General features: G+C 51.2%; 1 protein-coding gene across 2 annotated transcripts in view; it reads right to left on the reverse strand.

Moving 5' to 3' along the window:
* Positions 1-25,386, reverse strand: part of KCNIP3 (potassium voltage-gated channel interacting protein 3) — a 105,384-nt gene that overhangs the window by 64,424 nt on the left and 15,574 nt on the right. For both annotated transcript variants that reach the window (XM_030551900.1, XM_030551901.1), the window contains exon 2: positions 22,236-22,401. In XM_030551900.1, the coding sequence (XP_030407760.1) occupies positions 22,236-22,401 (166 nt within the window). The remainder of the gene's footprint in view (positions 1-22,235; positions 22,402-25,386) is intronic.

Consider the following 25,386-nt stretch of genomic DNA (forward strand, 5'->3'; position numbering starts at 1 on the left):
GTGCAGCCCCCTCTGCTTGCACAGCTCCACCAGGTCACACTTGCGCCGCTTGGCATACATCTTCCTGCTGGCCACTCACAGGCCGGGGTGCTCGCCGCTCCCCACGGTTTCCAGGGGGACCTCTAGTGCACCAGCCCTTCTTGAGGTCACCACCTCTCTGCCAGGGTCGAGCTGCAGACTCCTCCGCCCCTGGGACCGCTCGCTGCAATCCCCCGGGGGACCCTGTTACTGCAAAGTCCTTCTCACTGGGCACACACTCCCAGGGGTTAATCACCCCTTCGTTTTACTACTCCCTAGTCACTTACTGCAGGAAGCGCCGTCCACGGGGTGCAGTATGTCCCACCTCTGCCACCAATTGTCACGGAGTGTGGGGGAGTCCGGCCCTGCACCCCTCTTCCTGGGACTCACAGTGACTCTCGGCCAGCCAGTAAAACAGAAGGTTTATTGGACAACAGGAACACCGGTTACAGCAGGGCTTGCAGGCACAGTCAGGACCCCTCCACCGAGTCCTTCTGGGCTTTCAGGGTGCTTGGATCCTAGCTAGGATACCCTGAATTCCGCCCATCCAGCCCCAAGCCCAAACTCAAACTGCTTCCCTCCTGCCACTCCCTTCCTTTTCCCCTTCCCGGGTAAAGGTGTTGACCTTTCCCCTCCCTTACCTAGCTCAGGTTACAGGCTCTGGCATCGTCCATCCCCTAAAGTCCTCCCCTGCTCTCCCACTCCCCACACAGACAGTCCCTACTGCATCACAGTTTCCTGAAGGCATGGCCCAGGGGGAGTTGGGACAGAGGTAGTAGTAAGCCACTGTAGTGTTACTGGGTTTCTGGGCTGCTCAGAAAAACCCCTGACAAAAATCAGAGCAACCCCAGGGCTCCTTTAATGTATGGCAGCCTATGAATAGTCCAGAATATTTGTAGTGGCCTGTCAGTAGCATGAGGGTCTAGAGAAGGACATGGCGGCCAGAGGGATCTCAATAGACAATCTGTTAGGTGGAGCTGGGCAGCCACCAGCGAGCCTTAAATGAGGGGTGCTGGAGGGAAGATGCTAGCTGGAAAATAGATCATTAGCGCTAGGAACGCCTCAGGAGAGAGCTAGGGATTTGAGCAGCTGCCCGCCCAAGTGCTGTTCTGAAGAGATCTATGGGTTAACTGGGGGCTGGCTGTGTATGGAGAAGGAAGGAGCAGGGTAGCTGGTACTTCGGGACTCTGACGCAAACTATCCTGCTGAGTCCTGCTCCAGAATTGCCTCGCACTAGCCATTTGACTCAGCTCACCCTGGGGCGGGCAGCAGCGTCCGGCCCCGTGCACAGGGGCGGTCTGCCCCTCGCAGGTGCTGGGCACCGTGGGCGAAGGACACATCAGCCTGGCTTATTTCACTTCACTTGCCATAGCCAGCTACTTCCGATCCTCTCCCTCTGGGGCCCATATTAACCTGTATGGCCCGGCTCTCCCACCAACAGTACTATACACAGCTCCTGGGGTGGGGCCTCTGCGGAGACTGAATTCCCATCTCATGGCTTCCAACATCCCTGGGGGCAGGTGTTCACCATAAACCAGAGCTCCAAAGCCCCGGACCGAGAGGGGCTCTCTGCCTTGGTGGTGTGAGCTTGCAGGTTTTTGGCCAGGGGCAGGTGAGCCTAGGACAGTGAAGAAGCCCCATCGCATGCAGAGATGGAACTGGCTGGGTCTCCCCGAATGCAGGAGTGGCTTACAAATGTGTTCCCAGTGCCTGCAAGCTGGCCTGATCCCCCCGCTCCCTGGGATGGGAGCAGGGAAGGAACATCATGGCCTTGTCCTGTCAAACAGCAGGGAACCCTGCAACTCAGTCGGACGGCCTGGACTGCAAGCCACCTTGCACCCACACGGTTAGAGCCCTGCTGCCCCCAGTATGCGGCCATGAGGTTTCTTTGACCTGTGTATTCGTTGCTCAGTCCCGATCCAGGATGCAGCATCCAAGTCTCACTAAGGCATGGTCCTCTCAGCATCCCCTTACCCAGCTTCCCTGGAAGCCTTTATGTGGATGAAGACAGGGACACCCCACTTGCCTTTTCCTCATCCTTCCCCAGCAGGGAACTCTAGCCAGAAGGGGCTAGAACTCACAGCTTTCGTCTCCAGAACCACAGGCCTGATGCTCCATTAGCAGTAGTGGGGCATCTCTTTTCTTTAGGCTGCAGCCACTAGGTGGCGACCTGAGCAGAGCATAGCCATGGGCTGCAGGGCACGTGGGGCTTGACCGGATGCCTTCTGAAGTCAATGGGAGTCTTTGCAAGGGCTCAAGATCAAGCCAACTGATGTGACACCTGCTCCTGGGGTTGCATTTAACCCTAGGACACGGGCTGAACTGCAGTTTAGTTTCAGAGCAGAAGATGAACAGGACCAAGTGGGAGACAGGCAAAGAGGAAAAATTCCACCCTGTTAATTCCATAGCTCTCAACCCCTTCCTATCCCCCCACCCCCTTCTCAAGCCCAGGCAGACTGGTCTATCTGGCACAGGGGAGAAGGGCAGCTGCTTCTCTTCCTGCTGGGCTCAAAAGAGACAGCATCTCCAGCGATGCATTCGGATGCACTGCTCCGCACTCAGGCCAGTCTATTATTCAAGGCCTCAGCCGCCTCCTACCACACGTGGAGCCAGTCTGGAAGCAGCCAGCCGGCTGCGTGGCATTAGCCAGAATTGGAGAGGACTCCTTGTCCCACAAGGAGACATCAGATTTTCCTGTGCCGGTTGCAATTACAGCGGGGCCAATGAAAGGACTCGCTTCCCCATGCCCTCAGCAGAGGCAAAGCTCCCTGTTGAAAGGAGCAAACCTTCTGCTGTAAATCCCCATGGACCTAGGGAAAGTGAATACGAATATCAAATGGCCTTTCCAGCACAGCTCCCTTCATCCCCAGGGCTCCCAAAAGCCCTGCACAAACTGTTTGGGAATCACTTCAGCTGCTGCAGTGCAAACACCTCTGGGGTGGAACAGGGCAGCTGTGTATCAGAGCAACGGAAGAGTAAGATAGGGGAAGTGTCAGGGAACAGCTGGGGCAATTCAAGGGGAAGGAAGATAGCTGAATTTAGCCAGGACATAAGAGATAAAAAATACCCTCTCAATGCTGCAAACAGCAGCCAGCCTGATGCTAGGGGAGCTTTCATGCCAAGCAAGGAAGAGCTCTGTTTTACATCTGCCCAGCAGATGGCAAGACACCACCACGTAGCACCAAAGCTGAATCACCCATACCGGGGAGGGACAGATCACACAGAACAGACCCCCGCCTTCTGGTCTCTCTGCACCCGCTCTGCTGAGCTAGAAGTGGGGGCTACAGGGCAGTGGCAGAAGGCAGCACCGTGTCAGCGTCCCGCACGAGCCCCCAGATTGTCGGAGAAAAACTCAGTTCTCACTTTTTGATTGGGTGCAGCAAAGTCAGTTACTTTATTTCTCAATTAATTGCATAGAGGAAGAGAGTGCGCTAGGACACAGGGTTTCCCCCTCGTAGGCAGGATTCTCTATTTGTTGCCTGCCTGGGCCCAATCCTGCTTTTCTCGCTGAACCGTCCCTCCCATGGGCTTCTTCCACTACCAATTTAGCTAGAAGGGTGGGCTTATCAACTAGCCCCCACCCTTCCTGGTCTCTTCCCTTAAACATTCTTACTCACAAGGCTTTGTAAGGCTTACCACCTGGACAGAACACACAGCCAATTGGCATTTAACTTTTCAATTTCCTCCTGTGGCAAACACAATGCTGTTTGGCGTATGCTGAGCACAAATGGTTAAATTTTGACAAGTCCCTGAAGGACCAGTACTTGCTTAGCCAGTGCTTCCTTTTCTACCTGGAAGTCCTGTCTCAAGGCCTGCAACTTGCCCTGGGCATAGGTTTGAGTTGCTGCCTGGTTCATGATCTATGCTCTTAATTACTCAATTCTAGTTATCAAGTATACCTCTCTTCCCTTTTCTCCAATTTCTCTATTGACCATTCCTGCTACAACTGGGGGTAGAGCCACCTGCCACCTTTCCTGGTCAACCGGGGTGGAGAGAGGAATGCTAAACCCCTCCCAGTTCTCAGACTTACTGCGGCTGAGAGTGGGCACTCCTTTAATCATGCAATCATCAACATATAACATCAACAATACCAAGCAAAGCAAACATAAAAATAACAAGGGCAAAACAAATAGATGGTGTGAATTCTGCAGGGCTCCCCCCTCCTTCAATTGCCCACCAAACTGTGACAAATTTCTGATACCAATCTATCCCTCGTGTTAGGTGATCAGGCTGACACCCCAGGATCGTTGGGGGAAGATAAAGAAAACACACCATATGACTGAATTTTAAAGCTTCATTAATAAAATAATAAAACAACAGAGAGTGTTGGGAACACTCCCACATCGCTCAGGAAAAAACATTAATGCTCCAAGCCCTAAGCCATTTTCATACTCACACATGTACATCCAGACTGGCCATGTCTGTGTATAACGTTCAGAGAAGGGGGAGAGGTGGACGGGAGATTATCCTGTATACAGCTTGTCCAGAATTTCAAACATGCTTCTGCTCTTGGGAGGGCTGTTCTTTTACGCCCTGGGGTCTCCTGCTGCATCTCTTTCAGAGATTCCAGTCCAGACTGGCTGACTGTGGCTTCTTCAGTGTCACCAAATCACACCGGCTCCAGGGTCGTAAAGGCACTCTGTTGGATCTCACTGGACAGTTAAGCTTTGCAAATGTAATCTCAGTCCTGTAACTTGTATTGCCTTTGGTTTGCCTCTGTCTATATTTTTTTCACAGCCAGCTGGGGCCGAAAGCAGTTTTTCTTTGTACTTAGCATGGTCTATGTTGATTCTTGACCTTGAACACAGAGCAACTTTCTCTTTATCTCTAGGCCAAGCTGAATTTCAAATTAACCCGTTCCTTTCCTCAATAGACAAATTGCTCCCACTGTGCGTCAGAGGCCTTTTTTGTAAATAAAAGTTCCTCTGAGATGTATGATCTTATCTAGATTGAAGGTACCTTCTAGTGGGCATTGTTTAGATGGCTTTTCACATGTGTAAAGATTCCAATTGTCTAAATACCTGCAGGTTTTAGGACCGTAATGTACTTACATGTAATATGCGGGGGTACCCTTTGGGGGTGAGGAAGAATTCTTGGACTGTTCCCCCACCCATTTTCTAATCCCACACAGGGAAAACATCCTGTTCACTAGTGGCTGATAAACTAAGGATCTCACCCTACAGGGCACTCACACAGGAGCAGCACACGGAGAGAAGAAGGGGGAGGGAAGATGGGTTCACACACTCCTAGACCCAGGTAGCTTCCTCGCCGGACGATGCCATGCTGAGTCAGCCCACCGTGGGTCGGATCTTCTACAGATCCTCTAGGTGGAGTTATCAGGCTTGCTTTAGAGTAATTCTGGTCACGAGCTTACGCTTCACAGAATACTCTGAGCGTCTTCCAGCAACTCTCATTTACACTGTGTACGCGCACACACACACACACATACACACACACGAAGGCCTCTATTCTAAATACCACGATGCATCTGTATCTTATGTCCGGACTCAATACACTTTCCCTTATGAAGCGGTAACAACCCCTCTTGAGGTGGAAAAACCCCTCAGCACCAGTGCATACCTAATGCATTTCCCTTATGCATTAACCTTATTGGGGGGTGGCAAAACTCAGTCCATAGCACCGCTCTGCAACTGATCTTGCTGCAGTCAATAAGTTCAGATGGCGTAAGCCCAACAGGGACAGAAGGCTCCACAGACAGTCCTCCTCCGATACCTTTCTTGTGGCGCCATGGGGTTTGAAGGGGAACGATCCGTAGCAGCTGCCTGTGTCTCCATGGGCATTGCCATCCCGGACGAGCCCCCAGATTGTCAGAGAAAAACTTAGTTCTCACTTTTTGGTTGGGTGCAGCAAAGTCAGATACTTTATTCTCAAGCAATTGCATAAAGGGAGTGAATGCGCTAGGACACAGGGTTTCCCCCTCCTAGGCAGGTCTCTCTACAGGTAAACAATTACAGCCAGCATTTATACTTTTTGTTACTTACAATAATAAGCAACAGCTGCATTTTGCTTATACATAGGTCATCTTGATATCTTATTTTTCTCACTTCTATTTAGATGCCAGTCTACATTCCTCATTATCGGCACAAGGTCGCAGCAACTTCTCACATAGTTCTTTCCTACTCTCCTCACACAGTCCTTGCTTCTACAAATCTCACGTTATTAGGGTTACAGCCACCTGCCTCTTGCCCTACTTCCACAACCAGTTCAACCTGCCCAGCCAGCTCCTGCAGCATGGTGCCTCGTAGCATCACAATGGGGCATTGTAGCGGGTGGCCCAGAAGGGGTTAAAGCAGCCCTGGGAGAGGGCTGCAGCAGAGAAAAGCCAGGCTGATTGGGGGAAGCAGCCACAGGTGGGGCCACACCCCAATCAGACCACAGTTGGCCCTATAAGAGGGCTGAGGGCCAGAGACTGAGAGGAGAGACACTCTCCCTAGCTCCCTAGAGAGAGAGAAGGACTTGGCTGCCTGGAAAGCTGAGGAGGGTATCTAGGGTGGAGCAGTGCTGGGGAAGGATAGAGGGAGCTGGGGAACTCCAGCCTAGAAAAGCCCCAAGCTGAGTTAAGGGCCCACAAAGGGTACTGGGGCTGCAGAGGGACAGCCCAGAGACAGGCAGAGGCAGCTGTCCAACCCCCCTTGCTGATGATGAGTGGTTTACAGACTGCTGTCTGCCCCAGGGAGTGGGGGCTAAATGGAGACTGGCAATAGCCACTGCGGTGAGGTGGGGATAGAGGGTTGGGGGTTCCCCTGGCTGGGGAGACCCAGATTGTGGGTTGCTGCTGGGGGCAGCTCCCCAAAATTAAGGGGCACTGGGGTCTGGGAGGGACACAGGGGCCAGCGGCAGGCAAGACACTGACCTACAGAGGGTGCTCTGGGCTGGAAGAGCTAATTCCCGAGACAACCAGCAGGAGGTGCCATGCCAGTGAGTTGTCGCCCCACCACAGTCATGGACTAAGTATGGACTTTGAAGGGGATGAGCTTCAAGCCTTCAGCACGGTGGTAATCCCACAGGGTATGTCTACATGGCACACCAAGCCTGGGTTTGGTCTCAGTTTTGAGCCCAACCTGCACCTTGTGTCCAGACAGATCAGTCTCACGCGGGTCAGCAAGCACCCAGGACACCGCTAGGGAGCTGGGTCAGAGCCCAAGTGCTATTGAGACTAAGGTCCAAGCCCCGTCAGTCTGCAGTGTGGACACAGCTCAAGCCCCAGACCTGAGTCCAGCCCCTCTAAGCCAGGTTCACAATGCAGTGTGGATGCTCAAGTGTGGGCTTGAAACACTGAGACCACAAGCCTGGGCCCCAAAGACCCAGGCTCAGCATGCAGTGGTGTCGATAGGTCCTCATCAGAGACCCCAGCCCAGAGTTCCTGCACAGGTACCCTGGCTATACGGGTTTCAAGCCCCCAGAGCTGCAGCCCCCCCATGGCATAGCCCCATCTGCTGGTTGTCCCCACCCTGGGAAAACACCCCATTACTGACCTCGCCTGTTATGGACCCTATTTCCCTAGGGCTGCCCTGATGCCCCTTGTTCCCCAGCCTCAAGTCCCCGTTAAGTTGCCTGGCATGTCCCCTTCCATTCCTGCAAGGCACTAGCTACAGGAGGCTCTGAGAGATGCTGGGAGGAAGGGGAAAGTTTTCCTGCTTCCCTTGCATTTCTCTGCTCCACTGACACTGCCTGTATCTGTCATTTGGGTCACTGCCTCCTCATGCGATTGGCAAGGTCCCAGTGCAGCTCCGACACAAGATTTGGCTGCTGCGACTGTGGATTGCTCCCCCGTGCAGCCATTTCTGGTGCGGGCCCTGAAGTTGGGGTCTGCCTTTGCTGGCTGCCACCTTCCCCAGAGCACCATCTGTCCCACGCCCAATGCCAGGACAGGAAGCAAAGGGAGTCTCACCCCAAGCCATCAGTTACTGGGGGTGGGAAACGGCTGATACTCAGCACTTGGGAAACTGAGGCACAGAGAAGCAGGGGAGCGACCTGCCCAAAGTCACGTAGTGAGCCAATGGCAGAGGCAGGAATTGAACCCAGGAATCCTGACTCTCAGCCCCCTGGTGGGAACCCAGGAGTCCTGACACCCAATCCCCCTCTTCTGAATATGAAGCAAACACCCTCCCTGAGCTGGAATTTACAGTCGACCCAGGAGCACAGGACCGTGAGGGATCTACTACAACAGGTCCCGACTCCGTTCCCTGCTGTTCTGTTATTTATATCACAGCAGCGCCAAGCCAGTCGGCCCACTGCGCTAGGCACTGTACACACACACACAGGAGGAGTGTCTTCACAGAAGAGCTTTGCAATCCAGAGACGAGTCAGGCCAAGGGTGGGAGGGGAAACCGAGGCACAGAGAAGGGAAGGGACTTTTGCCTAAAGTCACACAGGACGCCAGCGTGAGAACCAGAAATAAAACCCAGGTCTCCCAAGTATCCAGCCACCACACTGTGCTATAACCATTCCTTCCTGCATCCTCCTTGCAAAGTCGACTGGGTGGCGGGGAGGGGGGAGAAGGAGTTATTCCCTACCAAGCATAAAGACTCAATAACCATGTTTGTTTCAGTGTTCACACGCCAACCCCCTCTCCAGTGGCCGAGCCACCTTGCTGCCCATCAGGTTTAGAATAACAGTAGATGAGTCACCCCTGTGGATGACTCATGATAATTCCTGCCCCTTCTCCGCACACCAGAGCCTGCCTGGAGCTTGCCAGGATAGGCTTGAATTAAATCGGTGCACTAAACTCGAAGCAGTTTGTCCTTCCCCTGGAACGCCCTGCCCCCAGGCTGCGAGAGGTCTTATACCAGGAGCTGACAGAGCTTTAGTAGGGCTGAGATACTGCCAGGACACAGAAACAGAGGCTGGCTCTCAGGGGGCAGACAAAGATACCTGCACCACGCAGCCCTCCCAAATCCCAGGTTTGTGTCCTCACTTCAGATCTCTGCTATGACCTAGCTGTTTTCAAGGAGTAACGGTCTCAAATTGCAGTGGAGGAGGTTTAGGTTGGATATTAGGAAAAACTTTTTCACTAGGAGAGTGGTGAAGCACTGGAATGGGTTACCTAGGGAGGTGGTGGAATCTCCATCCTTAGAAGTTTTTAAGGCCCAGCTTGACAAAGCCCTGGCTGGGATGATTTAGTTGGGGATTGGTCCTGCTTTGGGCAAGGGGTTGGACTAGATGACCTCCTGAGGTCCCTTCCAATTCTATATTCTATGAATCAGTAGAGCCATCTCAGGGCAGTATCATCTCCATTTTATAGATGGGGAAACTGAGGCACAGAGCTGGACCGAGACTGGTCAACCAGCAGGCCAGGGCAGAGTTGTGCTATAACTCAGGTCTCCTGAAGTTCAGTCTGGTGGTGTTTGATCCACTAGGCTGCACTTAATGATTTTGGCCCACATGGGCACTTTAAGATCCAGAGAGGAAAAATGCTACTGCAGAGCTAAGGAGTTTTATTTCCAGAGATGTATATGGGACAACCCCCTGCTTTCCCCACAATTAATGTTACCTCCTAACCCCGCCATGCCTTGCTTTTTATGCAACAGCAGGACAGGGGTGGAGAGGGAGAGAGAGGGTCAGACTAAATTCACCTCGAGGTACTCCAAGAACAGATGCAGTTATTGCAGGGGGCAATAATGTCACCCCTTCATTGTTGCAGTTACTGGGGAGATGGCCATTGCATACAGTCACCCTTTATATTAAAGGTCCCCTTAACCCTTTCTAAGCTGTTTATAAACACATGATTAATAGAGGTCTTAAAAAATGGTAGAGAGCAGAAGAAAATTTTGCCAAAACGTTTTTGACCTGCTCCCACAGGCTGCCAAAAATGACTTTCTGAGCTATATGAAAATGTTCAGAAGAGATTCATGGGTTTGTTGTTTTGTTTTGTTTTGTTTTGTTTTGGGGGGGGGGACTATTTCTCTCCTCTCATCAAAAGAAAGTCATTTGTTTCCAGTCACTTTTGGTTTTGTCTCCTGGTGGAAAAAGGGAGAGGGGGGAAGAAAAAGGCTGGGGGTGGGGGTGGGGAGATAAAAACAAAGACCTTTACATTTTTTGTTGGCTGGGGAAAAAAAACAATCAAATTTCTAGGAAATTTTTCAAAGAGAGAGAAACAGTTTTGGATTTTGACAATTTTCAAGAGAAAATAAATCCTTCCCATTTTTCAGCCAGCTCTGATCAATTGTTACAAAAATCTAACAAGTCAACCAGCTGCCGGTTAAGCGCCTATAATATTTCACACACTCATGCCTAACATACTTAGAACAGCTGTCGATCACATCCTAACCCCTTATCACACACAGCCTGGGAGTTCAACCCACAAAACACTGTTAGACTGAGGCCAGAGAGAGGGGTTAAGATTGGCATATGGGCCTTTGACTGACTGGGTTTGATTATTTCCTGGCTCCGGTATAAGTCAGGAACAAAGACCTATTAAGTCCCATCTAACTCCACCCCAAACAGTACCAGCCACTATTGTGCTGTTTACTAGCATTTTGTCCAGTCCGGCTGCAAATGCCTCAAGTGATTGGGCATCCATCGCTTCCCTGGGGAGATTTATGTAACAGCCAGGCAGATATCACTGCCAGGAAATCTGGAATTCAAGGATGAGATCTTGTAAGGTACTTAGCTTCCTCATAGCCCCTCTCCCCACAAATGGCTCAACTGCATTTTTAAGGAACTTGCATGATTGGATTTTATGTTGGTAATTAACTAAAGATGCCTTCTCCATAAGCACTGCCTGGTTATGTTAAACGAAACAGATATTCATTCATTTTTGGATCAAAAGTGTTTTACTTCTATTTTTAGTTGCTCTCCTTCTAATGATAATTTCTGAGCCATATGGCCAGGTTACGTTAGACACTAAGTTTCACTACATGCTGACTAGTTTGTGCAGCTCTGCCCTCTACTGGACGAAATCAGAGCTGCTCATCTGTGTGTCATAGGCCCTATACTGTAAATGGGGAGTCTCCATTACTTCTAGCCCTAGGGGGCTGTGCTTTAGGAGCAGACGGGTGAGAGTTCTACCACTGCTGTCACCTTGAAGCTGTGAGAGGCCCTGGCATGCAGTAGCGTAACAAATGTGAGGTCTTATATAGCCGCAGAAATCTGCAAGTTATTAATGTTCTATGCTCTGGATGCAGATCTAGATCATACAAACAAGATCCAAGGAGTTCTCACTTGAGGAAGTAAGCGGAGACTATATTTAGGATTGGGGGAAGGATTTTGTTGTTTTCAAACAGCTCCCAGAAAACATGAGGATGTCAACCCACCAGCAGCCACTGGCAAAGAAAAAGGCAGAATCAGAGCTGCAAAGGGACTCTGCGCATCTCATCGATTTGATCATCTCTGCCTAACATGCAGCACTCGGAGTACAGAGACTGTCTAGCAACTGTCAGTGAATCCATGTGGAATCTGAATTTTCAGGTGGACTCAATTAAACTGGAGAAGTTACTTGTGCTTAAAAACACCAACCTGGAGAGATCTGAGTAGACAGTAGCTCTGGCTTTTCAGTGCAGTCCCTGGAGATGCTGAGGTTCATGGGTCTGAAATGTTATTTTTTCCCACAGCAGCGCGTAAGTAGCATAGGGTTTCTGAAGCAGCTACAGAGAGGCTCTGGCAATGGAAAATAACTTCCAAAATTAGGCTCCCTTCTTGTCTATTTTTGTGTCTTTTCATCCTCTACTCCAGGTGTGTCTCTTTCCCTCCCCTGCCCCCCAATGCATACCTTCATTTTCATTTCTATGGGTTTAAAATTAATTTGGTGCTGGTGAAAGAAAACAAGTACAGACAGTAGCAGCACCGTAAGCTATCCCAACCAGCTTGACCTTGAAATACCAGGTGTAGCAATAGGAGGGGAGTTTGATCTCCACAGTCCATCAAGCTCTCAGCTTCTCTGCTGAAACTGACTATATAAGGACCTCTGGTTATTGGCGGAGATCTGACCCATAGCTTGCAATACGACCCTCTGCCACTTGAGCTAAAGTAGGAACTTCAATGGCTGGCAGCAGTAGTAGGCTCTTACCTTCTAGCAGCTGGTGCATATAAAGGACAACACAACGTGTTATAACAGGACCAGTCAGAGCCAGTGATTTTTTAATTGTTTGCTGTTTCACACAAAGAAATGGAAATGAAAACTTCCAGAAATCTCTCATTTCGGGGCCAGTCCTGTAGCCCTCGCTAAGGCAGTGCCCCCATGGGGGTTAATGGGAGCTCTGCCTGAGTAAGTACTGCAGGTTTGGGCTCTAAATAGCATTTCTAACAATATTAAACTTGTGGAGGTGTGAAATGTGTCCATTTTGCTGGTCGTGATCCCATTAGTCAAGGGCAAAAGGGGCTCTGAATTCAGTAAGATCAGGAGAAGGCATCTCACTGGGGTTAATACCTCTGTGTACAGAGCTTAACAGTCACACTGGCTAAGCAAAGGGGTAACCAGAATCAGAACATAGAGCAGTGAAGGGATTGGAAACAGGGCCCAGGCAGATGTGGTCAGCCCCAGATCCCAACTTCAAAGGCTCAGCTCCACAATAAACGGGCTGAATCTTATGGTAAAATGAGCTGTCTCAGTTCTTACTATGCTGTTCCCCCACGGCCACCTCAAACTTCACAGCAAGAACAGGGCTAGAACTCACAGCCTCCTGCTCTGAAAGCATATGGAACTAACACTTGAGCTAAAGGAGAATCACCATTGGCAGTATGGGGTCCAGGATGCACAGTTTTAGACAAACCAATAGACAGCAGTGAATGGAATTATACACACACTAAATAATACATGCATTAACAATGAGAGATTGAAAACCTTGTTATCTACTCTAAGTATTGGATCATTATATTACACCTAAGAGTGCAAAGTGTTTGTAATTTGAGAAAAACTGCTTAAAAAATATTAAAAATGAAATATTTAATGCGCAGAACGCACTGACTAATAACTGTTCAGGATTCCTATTTTTCTCTAAATAGGGACAATTCATTAGAGTATTATGAGAATTAATTTATTTATATAAATGCTTTCAATCATGCACCGCTGAAATGCAGCCACCTCTGGGGTGGGGCATGGCCACTGTTTAACAGGATGGAGCAGTGCATGACATCAGACTTTCAGGTGGACTGAAAAAAAACTTCAACTAAGCTACACACAGAGTTTTGGGCAGGCAAGAGATAATTAGCGCTTGACCAAGACATGGCTGTTAACAACCCATTTCTCCTGAGAAGTGTGATGGACTATGTTAGAACAACAAAGGGTCAGGACATCATCTCTCATCTAGAAGATGGCAGTTCTAGTTCCAGGCTTAGAAGCAGCTGGAGGGAGGTGCACCACCCACTGGCTCCGCAGCGAGAATATTTGGTTATGTATATCCAAGAATACATTTCCATCCCTGATTTTTCACCACCCAGGCCGCGTGTCCTGTGTTTTCTAGCCTAGAGCTCTCAACGTTAGCCAAAGCGTGTGCCAGCTGATCAGTGCCTCTCTTATCTTAGCATCTCAAAGGCACTTTCCAAGCCAAAAGGACCCATTTCTGCTGCTTTTACATTGAGTAGCAATTACTATTGAGTAGCCTCTCTGGTTTGGCAGGTCTCTTGGGATTGTACTGGCTAGTCCCTGTAAGGATTGCACAATTAGCCCCTAAATAATTCACCCTTACAGCATCCCTGTGAGGTAGGTAAGGTATGTGGCTCACCATTCCCCTGCCTATCTCAAATCACTGATAGGCAGCTACTTCTGGAGCGGAACACAACAGCTGTTTAACAGTACCCAGCAACTCTGTATAACAGTTTAAGACAAAGTACAGCAAAATCCAGTTCATTCTTCAGGGGTAATTTCCCCTGATGGAGTTTGGCCACAAAACAGTGTTAGATGCTTACAAAAACAAGGGTTTTAAAGACCACAAAAATCAAGGACCGTGGCTTTGCATTGCTTCCACAGGAGTCTCTTTGGTGGCTTCTCTGTGATGTTTGTCAATAGAATATGCATCCCTCACACACCATTCATGAATTTATCCTTCTGGAACACCCTGCTAGGAGTATTATACCCGTTTCACTGATGGGAAACTGAGGAACAGAGAGATTTAATTGGCGACAGAGGTAGTCTTGGGACACAGCCAGAACTGAACCATCCTAGGCCTGTGCCTTAGCCACAAAATCACCCCTCCTCTCTACCACTATCGCCCCAAGAGCTGTGACAAAGCCCACCCTGAATTGGAATACCAATGCTGCTTTCATGCCATTTCATTTGCAGTTTGACAGTTCTTCACTGCCCTCCTCTTCCTCCACCCATGATCCTGCCCCAGGGACAGCCAGGGCTAAAAGCTGGAGCCGCTTGTTTGAGCTAAAGCTCCCTAGCCAGGGCTGTAACACTCCTACCCTCTTGTATATGGCGCAGAAGGATGCTCATAATAACCTCTGATGTGGCTGTATGTTCCCGTCTTGCAACTTTAAAACCCCCTCTAGAAAGTCCCAGATGCACAGGTGAGAGACTGAAGATGCCTCAAAGCCCTTGGTCTTCATGCTTGGAGAAATCACCCTGGGAATACTGCCAGCTCCCTGCTAAATCTAGGGGTGGCTAGAACCCCCTCTGAGTAGCTGCAGTGATAGAAGCAACTCTTTGAGGTAGCATTGCCCTGCTACACAAGGTGATTACAGCGATGCCCGGAGCAAGGCCAATGGATTCCCTGGTTCCAAAGGACGGGAGATCCTGCTCTGCCAAAATGAAAAGAAAGGAGTGAGCATGCTCCAGCCAGCTGCTTGATTGAGTTAGCTGATAATCTCTGGAGCCAGGCGGCTGTCTGTGCCTGATTCCAATTAACTAACAGCAACGCTGGGTTTGGTGTTTAATAAGAGAATCGGCCTCCTCCAGCAAATGTTGGAAGAACAGGCCGTAATAGAGTCAATCAGGCAGCCCGTGGCTGAAGTCTCCCAGCTCTCTCAATCCTCCTTCATGGGAGAGAAGGTTTGATTAGCCAGGAATGCCTGTCTCAGAGCTGGTCCTCTCACCCGGGGGGTTCCCAGCAACCAGGAATCTATGGGCTGCCGTGATGGGGAGATTAGAGAGACGAGGAAACCTGTCAAAGACCTCCCCAGTCTCATAGAAAACCGAGCCCAGCAAGCATGACCCTGATCACTGGGGAGACTTATCCTGTCAACTCAGCAGACCCCTTCCCAAGTGGCCTCATCCCAACCACTTGGGAGACTTAACCTGGCACATGAAATCCAGCAGTCGCTCTCCTTTTCCTGGCTGTCTAGTGCCACCAAGCTGGATCTGCAAACATAGTTCCTGCTTCCATGTCTGTCCATCCCACATGGTGGCTCCCAGCATCACAGGTACTTCCACAAAGGATGGGTGCTCACACCAGGGCCCTGCCTCTCAGAAAGGCGTCCTTGCTCCTGGGCATCTCGGTTGCTTAACGGAGGAAAAGAACCTCCAGTCTAGTAGCCCCTTGGCTATCTGGAACCCAACAAGAATTCATCCAGCTCAGACAGAGCAATGAAGGGCGGGTGGATGGAATTACCTGGTTAAGCAACCACCTAAGCCTTACACCTGTCCATTCTCCAAACCAAGACTCCCACTCCTCTCCTGTCCCTTCCTCACCATGCCAGTCACAACCCCAGCTCCATCCCTTTCCCCATATGGTGGTTCCCCCTTGCCTTACTCCTCCCATTGCTGGCTGCCCCTCACATCTAGCCCTGCAGGGAGCTGCAGGCGTCTTCTGAACACAGCCCTCAGTTCCTTCATCACTCCCCGCACTGGACATTCTGCATGTACCCAGCACTATTCAACACACTGTGCAAACATTAACCCTGACCACCCGCTTGGGAGGGAGCCTTTTGCCACCATTTTACAGATGGGGAAACTGAGGCACCGCAAGGGGCCCAAGTAGGTCAGAGGAAGGATTCGAACTCCAGATTCCCTGGCTTCCAGCCACACTCAGCTCCCTTGTCCCCCTACTACAAGCCACCAAAACACCACTGGCCCACACTGATTGCTCCCTCCAAATGCCTCCGGGAGCCCCCTGCTGCACATCTTACCTCTGGACAGATTCCTGGAGATGAAGCGGAAGAAGTAGCTGATCAAATTGCCCAGATGTTTCTTGCAGCTGTAGTCCCAGGTCTCAAAGCGTGCTTCCAGGAAGAGCACCGAGGTGGTTGCTTCTTTGGCCTCTTTCGGGGGCATCCTGTCTCGCTCCAGCAGTCCTGAGCACTGCCCCACACCCCTTCTGCTCGCCCTGCCCTGGCAGGCTGGGCCAAGTTGTCTGGGTTTCCTTAAGGTAAGTGCTTTGTTTCTGCTGCTTTCTGCTGTACTGACCTTCTCTCCCACTATACCTGCTCTGACTCCTCCTCCGCCTCTCTGGGTCTCTCCTTCCGCTCAGTGCTGGAATCTCTTGCAAAGTTGTATTTTCTCTAGCTGAGCGCAAGGTATTTCTCCACCTTCCACAGGGTGTTTGGGAATACAGGTGCTTGTCCAGGCCCCTCTGGCAAATACCCAGCAATGCCAGAAGGGCACAACATCATTCTTCTCCTTCTCAATTCAGCAGTCCCAAAGCTCCCCGTCCTCTGAGTATCACCTGCTTTCTCCTCTCCCCCTTCCCACCATGGTACAGTTATTACTCTCTAATCCCTGGATTTTAGTGACTTTAAGGCAGTGCTGTCCTGTGCTGGTTCAGCCTTTTCTGGCCAAAGCCACACTGAGTACCTGAATTTCAGATTGCCTTCCGCCAAGGATCTGCATACCATAAGAACTCCAGTTCAACCCACCATCCCCTGGGAGCAGAGGAGAATGCTAGCCTTACAAGTTAACCCTAGCCACCCTGAGTGCTTTGCAATTCTCTTTGTGCACATCTGTCCCTTTGTCTCAAATGCCCCAGAGTCCCTGCCACTCCCCGGGCCAGGGACATCTCTCAAAGCCTCACCAACAGCCAGGACCAGCTTTAAGCCTATTCCACCAATTCCCCTGAATCGGGCCCTGTGCCTAAGAGGGCTCCGCGCCCAGTGAGAATCCCTTCCTGGGTAGAGGCTCCTTTTTAATTTTTACTCACCCGGCAGCTCTCTGGGTCTTTGGCAGCACTTTGACGGCGGGTACTTCACTTGCTCGGGTCTTCGGTGGCGGGTCTTTCAGTGCCACCGAAGACCTGGAATGAGTGAAGGATCCACTGCCAAAGACTCAGAGTAGCACTTGGTGAGTACAAGCCCCATGTGTTTTGTTGTTTTTTTCAAAGTCATCTGTGGCGGGGCCCCGTCGAAACTGTTCAAATTGGGCCCCGCACTTCCTAAAGCCAGCCCTGCCAACAGCTGGACAATTTGCTTCTGACTTCTCATTTTGCTTCAGGAGAGGTGCTCCTGATTCTCTGGTCATCAGCTGTCCTCACAATCATGGCCTCCACTCCTTAGACAAGATAGACCTTCTAAACCAAAGCCACAGCTCCCTAACACTTGAGCTACAGGACCCTCTGCAGTCACTGCCCTGATATTAGGGCTTATCTCCTGTTAAACATCTAGCCAGCAGAGAGGCAGGAGACATAGCTGTGCAACTCCGGCCTTCTCTCCAATGCAAGGTTACCAACCCACTCCACCACTGCATTGCAAATCCCTGCTCCTCCAGTGTACTATGTACCCCTTGTCCCCACTGAATCAGGATGGGGTCTAGAGGTTTTATTTCCTACCACAGCAGAACCTTCTGGCCTCACAGACTCTGTCCCAACAGGCATTAGGGAATGCAGGCACTTTGCCAGAGGGGCCTGGACAACACCCATCAATGCCAATGCAACTTCTTCCTGAGCATCTCAAAGCTCTTTAAGATGGGGGCATCATACCCATTTTACAGACAGAGAAAGTGAAGCAGAGGGAGGTAGGGTAGGGACTTGCTCACAGTGTACAGGAAGTCAGCAGCAAGCAGGGAATAGAACCCAGGAGTCCTGATTCCCAGTCCTGTGCTCTAAATCCTCCAGGGCACTGCATGAGGACATGTTAGCAGGACCCTGTGGTTCGTGTTCCAGGCAGATGTGGTGACCTTGTTTTTAAGCAAGGCCAGGGGGCAGGAGAGGTCCGTCCACATCCCTGGTGGCACTTCCTCCTCTCTCATATTTTGCCTGCATCAAATCCCCCCTGATCTCCACATCTGTGCCCATCCCCCTGGCCTGACCCTTAGCGGAGTGGAGAAGTCTGCCTTGAGCAATGAGACAACCCCACTGCCCAGATGAGGCTGCATGCCCACCAAGCAAGCAGAGGAGGTTTTACAGCTAAGAGCCGGGGTTCTCAAACTGGGGGTCGGGACCCCTCGGGGGGTTGCAAGGTTATTACATGGGGGGGTCATGAGTTGTCAGCCTCCACCCCAAACCCCGCTTTGCCTCCAGCATTTATAATGGTGTTAAATATACAAAAAAAGTGTTTTCAATTTATAAGAGGGGATGGCAATCAGACTTGCTGTGTGAAAGGGGTCACCAGTACAAAAGTTTGAGAACCGCTGGCTAAGAGATTTCAGCCCCTGCCCTTTGAAGGGGATGTAGTCACTGATTCCAAGGCCAGACGGGACCACTGAGATCTAATCGGACCTTCTGGATGGCATAGGCCATAGGACACCCCCCAGTTTATTCCTGTCTGAACAAGAGCAGAACTTTGAGAAAAACTTTCACTCTTGGCTTTAAAATTGCCAGACAGAGAATCCACCACAACCTTTGGTAAGCTGTTTACCTTAGTTAAGTACCCTTGTTGTTCAGAGTGGAAATAAAGGAGACACTTTTAATTCATCTAGCTTCTACCTCCAGCCACTGGGTGCCACTTAGTTAGCGAGTTACCAGCTCACACTCTCTGCAGACAATTCTTTGCATCCCAGGAGCTGTCCAGTCAAGATCAGGGCCACATTGTGCTGGGTGCTGTACATGCTCATAGCCCTGAAGACACTCCCTACCCCAAAGAGCTCATGATCAGATAGACATTGGGAGGGGGAAACTGAGTCACAGAGGAGCAGTGCCTAAAGTCACTCAGCAGGTCAGGGCAGAGCTGGGAACTGAATGCAGGTCTCCTGACTCTGTCTGTTAGATGCCCCTGCCTCCCACAGAACAGATACTGCATTAACAGGGCAGGGGAGATGTGCCATGTGCCTCTGCCTTGATCAGGAGGATTAAGGAAAGAGAAAAGTTCAGTGCCTATGGCTCATGCAGTTCTAGGCCTCTCTGCTGATGCTGGTGACAAGCAGCCTGATTCCCTGTTATCCTGCATCTTGGGCCCTCATTCACACTCAGACAAGCGGTCCCAGTTACAGCAGTGGGGTTTTACACTCCCGATTGCAGGGAGGGTCTTTGCCTGCCTTCACCCTCTCTTGGGGTGAAGCTAAGCTGGGGAGGCCTGTTTTGCACAGGTCAGAGATTCATGGCAGTCCTTGTGACAGTGAGTGCCAGCAGCTGGGAAAGTGGCCTCGTAACCCACTTTGATATCAGCCCGGCTCTTTGTTCCCACTAGTGCCTATATGACATAGAGGCTTAGGAGTACAGTGGGAAAGGAATTTTTTTCACCAACTTCTTTTAGTGTCAGAAAATGTGTTTGTCAAAACCAAAATACTGTAGGAAAGGGGCCATTGTAGCAAATTTCCCGTGGGGGGTGGGGAGGGAAGGAAAGTTACAAAGTTGTTGAAAACCCCATTTTGCCTTTAATAATAATAAAAAATAAGTTCGTTTTTTGGTTCCAAATGGCTTTTCATTTTGAAATTTTAACTAATTTCTAGTTTAAAATAGTTGATAAACCTCAAAATCAGAACCAGAACACTTCACTTGACTCAATCCAACTGTCCCTAATGGGACAAATGTTCAAGAATTCAAAATCTAGACAGGAATTTGTCTCCCCACCCAAAAAAAAAAAACCCCTCAAACATTCCCATGAGACAGAAAAGCTATTTTCCACCTTGCTCTATTGATGAGTTTGCTACTAATGAGCTAAAGCAGTGCTTTTCGATCTCTCATTTGTGGACCCCTAAAAAATTTCAAATGGAGGTGCTGACCCCTCTGAAATCTTAGGCATAGTCTGCAGACCCCCAGGGTTCTGCGGACCACAGGTTGAAAACCACTGAGCTAAAGGATCTGGTTCTTTGCTTCCAGCAGTAGCAGCTCATGCTTTTAGATCCAGGGTTCAGTCTCTGCACATTGACCCTGCAAACGGGACATTATTTACACAGGCTTAGGACTTCCCCTTGTGATGAGATGGTTCCTGTGGAATGCAGCTGTGGTGTTAGGTTATGGAGTGGGGTGGACAGGCTTGGATCCGACTAGAGTTTATCTATTGAGATACTGTCTGATTAGAGTTTAGCCCAGCAGCACATGCATATCACACCTGACCTCCTAGCATCTGATCACAGCCTCACACCAGCAGAGGAAGACATTCCAGCGTCTCCCAGTAACGTCTTGGAGACGGATGAAGCTAAGACAAGCCGACTACTTGCTTTGGACCATGAGCCATGAACAGGGAACTGTAGGGGTTCTTCTGCCCTTGGCAAACCAGCAAACATCTCTCCCCACTCCGCTGGGAGTGAGCCAGAGGCACACACACTTGCATCCAGCCTATAACTTGCAGAGCTGTAGCGGAAATGAATCTCTTCATGCTGCAGAGCACGCAGGCTACCTGCAGAGGGAAACAGAGCTCCACCTCGCACTGAGCTGTTCCCCAGCCAGCTCCATAAGCAGAGATGTTCTGCCTCTCAGGAGAAGGGAAAGCCTTGCTCTGCTCCAGTCAGGAAGCAAGTTCTCTGGTGCAGGTGGGTGATCGCAGTGATTTCCAAGCCGCGGGAAACAGAAGAATTAGCCAGCGGCTGGATCCTATCCACCCCACAATTCAGACTCCAGGGTGATTACACCCATTCCCAACCCCAGATTTCTTTTACACTAGAAGTGAATTCCAGATCTTGATTCTTCCTCAGTCGGGTGATTTGGCTGCAACATTAACCCAGGAATAGCTACTGATCTATCACTTGCCTCCACACACACTCACGAGCCTACTTCTGCAGCTCCAGAAGTATGCCTGGCATGACCAAAGCTCCCATGGAACCAGGCAAGGACACAGGGTTAGAGCAGACATGTGTCATCCCGCGAGCAGATGCACAGGCCAGAGCACAGCCAGAAGGGACCTGCAGGGAAGCCTCCAGGTACAAGCAACTGCTTGAAGCCCTGTGCTTCTGAGGGCGGGGGCCGGGGAGACTTTGCTCAAGGGCCAGCCTGAAGCTGCTTCCATCGGCAGGAATGAAGCTGGAGACAAGTCACCTTCTGGCTATCATGCTGCATCGCTGACACCTGTCAGGAAGCAGCAGGGCTGGGCTGGGGGAAGTTGGGGGAGGAAGGGGAAGAAGCGGATTCCTCCAGAAGTGGCACGGGGACCTTCCTCCAAGGGGCCACCATTTCCACAAAGTGCACAATATACCCTGAGTCCCTCCGGGGCACACGCCACTGAAAGAAACCCCAGCAGCACGTTCCATACGGGAACCTGGGAAACCGTCACGGTGACCCAGGCTGAAAGTGTGGGATGGCATCAAAATAGGCTGGGAGAGGGAGGGGCCTTCCAGGCAAAGGACAGCTCTCCCCAGACCTCTGTGATGCAGGGTCTATAGTGTTCATATGGCTTTATTATGCTTCTCCTCAGCAGCCAATCGGATGGGACAGAGAGGGGAGGGATGGAGCGAGGGGGCCATGCTGGGGACGCAATGAGAATCGGCTGAGGGGATGCTGCACAGAACTCCACGTAGGGGATTTTAAATCCAGACTGTTCTGGATCTCGACAGCTGCTCCTGCTCCAGTGCGGCATTAATCCCCAGTGATGTTCTAGGAAGGATCTGGGGATTATGTGGGATTATGACCGGCCTGGACAGAAGGCGGATAAGAGAAAGACCCACCCACCCCCCATCCCCACCTCCAGGGCAGGAGTGTCTCAGCAGGGCTGCTCCAGGGAGACTGTTCGGATGGGGCCGTTGGCCAGGACTGGGCACAAAAGGGAGTGCGCTGTTCCAGCATATGGGGGATTGGTAGTGTTGGTACAGATGTGGAGGCAGATGGATTCCCATTCCCTACCCTCCCTCGCCTGGGTAGGCTGGTTGCAGATGGAACTTTACAGGCTTGGAGAGTTCTCTGTGTAGCTGGTCTGGAGGGGAGAGATTCCCAGTCCCTTATCCAGAACCTGACACCAAACGGAGACAACCCAGGTCCCAGCCTAGCCCCGGTTCCCAGCCCAATCTCCATGCTCATTACCTGATCCCTGGGGTGCCGCCCGGGAGAGGATCCGCTTCACCAGACAGCAGTTCAGCAGCGCCTTGCGCGTGAGCCGCGGCTTCTGCCACTTCACGTGCCCCTTCTTCCCTGGGGGAGTGTGATCTGACTCGCCCAGCAGGCTCCCGTCCGTCTCCTTGGTCTCGTCCTGCAGCGGAACACAGCCCAAGTCAGCACCCAGAGATGGGGAGGTCACACAGGCAACCAGGTTCCTACTCACCACCTGCAATTACCCCTTACGGTGCCCCACCCATGTGGGCATGGCAAGCTAGGCACTGGCCTGAGAGCCATGGAAGTATCAATGCAGGACAGCTTCCAGCAGAGCTGGGTCCAAGCCCCAGAGCTCTGATCGCCCCCAAAGTCAGGGGGACACGTTTGACCCTGGGGTTCGGACCCCATCTCTAATAATTGCTGTTCACACACATACGCTGCATCTTCATGCCGGGCATCCTCTCTCATGCCAAGAGGACGTGACAATCCCCCCGAGTTAATCAACACAAGAGCAGAGGGAGAGGGCGCTGTGGGGCTATGGCAACATCTGCCTGTGGCCCCTCCATGACAGCCCACAAAGCAGGTACAAGGCCTGCCCATGTCACTGCACCACTGCTAAGCACAAGAGGCATTTGGGGAGCCAGGGGAACAGAGCAGAGGTGCAGCATGAGCAGGCAGGGACATGGTGCGGTGGACCTGCACCCCAGCCATTCTGCACCCTGAAGCCTCACAGGGGACACCAAAGCAGGGGCACACCTTGAAGTAGAGCTGCTCGAAGCAGGAGATGCAGAGGAGGCAGCTCTTGTACTGGGCGCAGCAAGGGACGACGCAGAGACTTGTGCGAGCAAGCAGGGAAACTGGCACGAGCAGGCCTCCAATTCTGCCCTCTTCTACGCCCCTGCTGGCTTTAGCAGGATAGCAGAGGGTTGGATGTGGCCCAGGTCCATGAGGTCAGCCAGAGCAGGTCACAGGCAGTTTGGGGAGCAGCATGGGCCGTACAGGGACTGAGGCACTCTGCCTGTGGAGCAGGAGCCTCGGGGGTTTGCAGGGGGAGCTGCCCCTCACTGGGGTCAGAGACCAGCAGCAGATGAAGATCAGATGCGAGATGATCGGGGAGCAGGGCAGGAGCTGCAGAGGACGCGGCTCTCAAGCCCACAGCGCCAGCAGGAGAATGGTTTCAGCAGACATCCAGGAAACCGAAAAAACCTCTGGCCATCCCCATCCCTTCTCTCCAGCCCCTCCCTGCCCAGTGCCATGCTCTGCACACTGCACGAAAACTTCCCCAGAACATTCTGCCTCAGGCCAGGACCATTACAGGTGCATTCCCAGTCCCCATAGCTATCGGATCCACCTCCTGACCCCTGCTTTCATCCCAAAACCCCTGCCCCTTCCACCCCACTTTAGCCTGCCTGCAGGGAAGGTTCAGAAGAGATGCTGCCACATGGAGCAGAAGTGAGGACATAATGATGGTTTCCTAAGGCCTGGCCTCTTCCTCTTTCCTAAGGGTACGTCTACGCTACAAAATTAGGTCAATTTTATAGAAGTCCGTTTTTTAGAAATTGATTTGATACAGTCGATTGTGTGTGTCCCCACTAAGTGCATTAAGTTGGTGGCGTGCATCCACAGTATCGAGGCTAGCATTGACTTCCAGAACTTTGCACTGTGGCTAGCTATCCCATGGTTCCCGAAGTCTCCGCCGCCCATTGGAATTCTGGGTTGAGCTCCCAATGCCTGATGAGGCAAAAACATTGTCGTGGGTGATTCTGGGTACATGTCATCAGGCCCCCCTGTCTCCCTCTTTCCCTCCCTCCCTCCATAAAAGCAACAGAAAAAAATCGTTTCTTGCTTTTTTTCCTGGGTTACCCGTGCAGACTACATACCTCAGCAAGCATGGAACCCGCTCAGCTTGCTGTCACTGTATGTCTTCTGGGTGCTGCTGGCAGACATGGTAATGCAGCGCTACACAGCAGCATCCCCTTGCCTTGCGGATGGCAGACGGTGCAATACAACTGCTAACTGTCATCATCCCATGGGTGCTCCTGGCCAACCTCAGTTAGGTTGGTCAGGGGCATCTGGGCAGACATGAGTGTTCCTGACCGGCCTCGGTGAGGTCGGTCGGGGGCACCTGGACATAAATAGGAGAGACTCCAAGTCATTCTCTTCTTTAAGTTTCGTCTAATGGAGATTCAGTCCTGCCTGGAATATCATGCGAGCTGGAGACTTCTGCCTCAGGCTGCTCTCCCAACTGGCAGCACCGTGCCATCGCACCTACCCCAGCCTACCCCTTTGCTCCCATGGCTCATGAAACCTGGACAGCAGTAAGCATCAGTTCAGCTACAGGCTGAGCAAGTGCAGAATGGTGGCAGAATGTGCCTTTGGATGTTTAAAATTTCACTGGCCCTGTTTGCTGACTAGGCTGTTTGTGATTAAAAGAGCACAGCAAGGTGCGCTGCGCATCACAGAGGCTTTGAAAACCAGTTTCACGACTGGCCAGGCTTTGGTGTGAGAGCTCACCACACTGGCCAAACAGGAAAAGAACTTCAAAAGTTCGCGGGGCTTTTCCTGTCTACCTGGCCAGTGCATCTGAGTTGAGAGTGCTGTCCAGAGCGGTCACAATGGAGCACTCTGGGATAGCTCCAGGAGGCCAATATTGTTGAATTACATCCACACTACCCCAAATTCAACCCAGCAAGGTCGATTTCAGTGATAATCCCCTTGTCGGGGAGGAGCACAGAAATCTATTTTAAGAGGCCTTAAAGTTGACAAAAATGGCTTTGTCATGTGGACGGTTGCAGGGTTAAATCGATCTAACACTGCTAAATTTGACCTAAACTAGTTGTGTAGACCAGGGCTAAAAAAGGGGTGGCCTGGAGCTGAGAGTGCTGGACTGGCAACCAGGTGCACACCAAGGTCTGATCCTGACGCTGACACGCACTCAGGGTAGCCTTGAGCCGGTTCCTTAGTCTTTGTGCCTCAGTTTCCCCTCTGTGAGGCCAGGATGATACTTACAACCCTATTTCACTGGCAGGTTAGGACATCTGAAGTGTTTTACAAACACTGAGTTCTTCTGATGGAAGGTGCTGCCATTTGCCCAGTGCCCAAATACCACAATGATGGGCACTTAGAAACACATGTAAGGAGT

Source organism: Gopherus evgoodei, chromosome 2 (assembly GCF_007399415.2).
Source record: "Gopherus evgoodei ecotype Sinaloan lineage chromosome 2, rGopEvg1_v1.p, whole genome shotgun sequence".
Classification (NCBI taxonomy): Eukaryota; Metazoa; Chordata; order Testudines; family Testudinidae; genus Gopherus; species Gopherus evgoodei.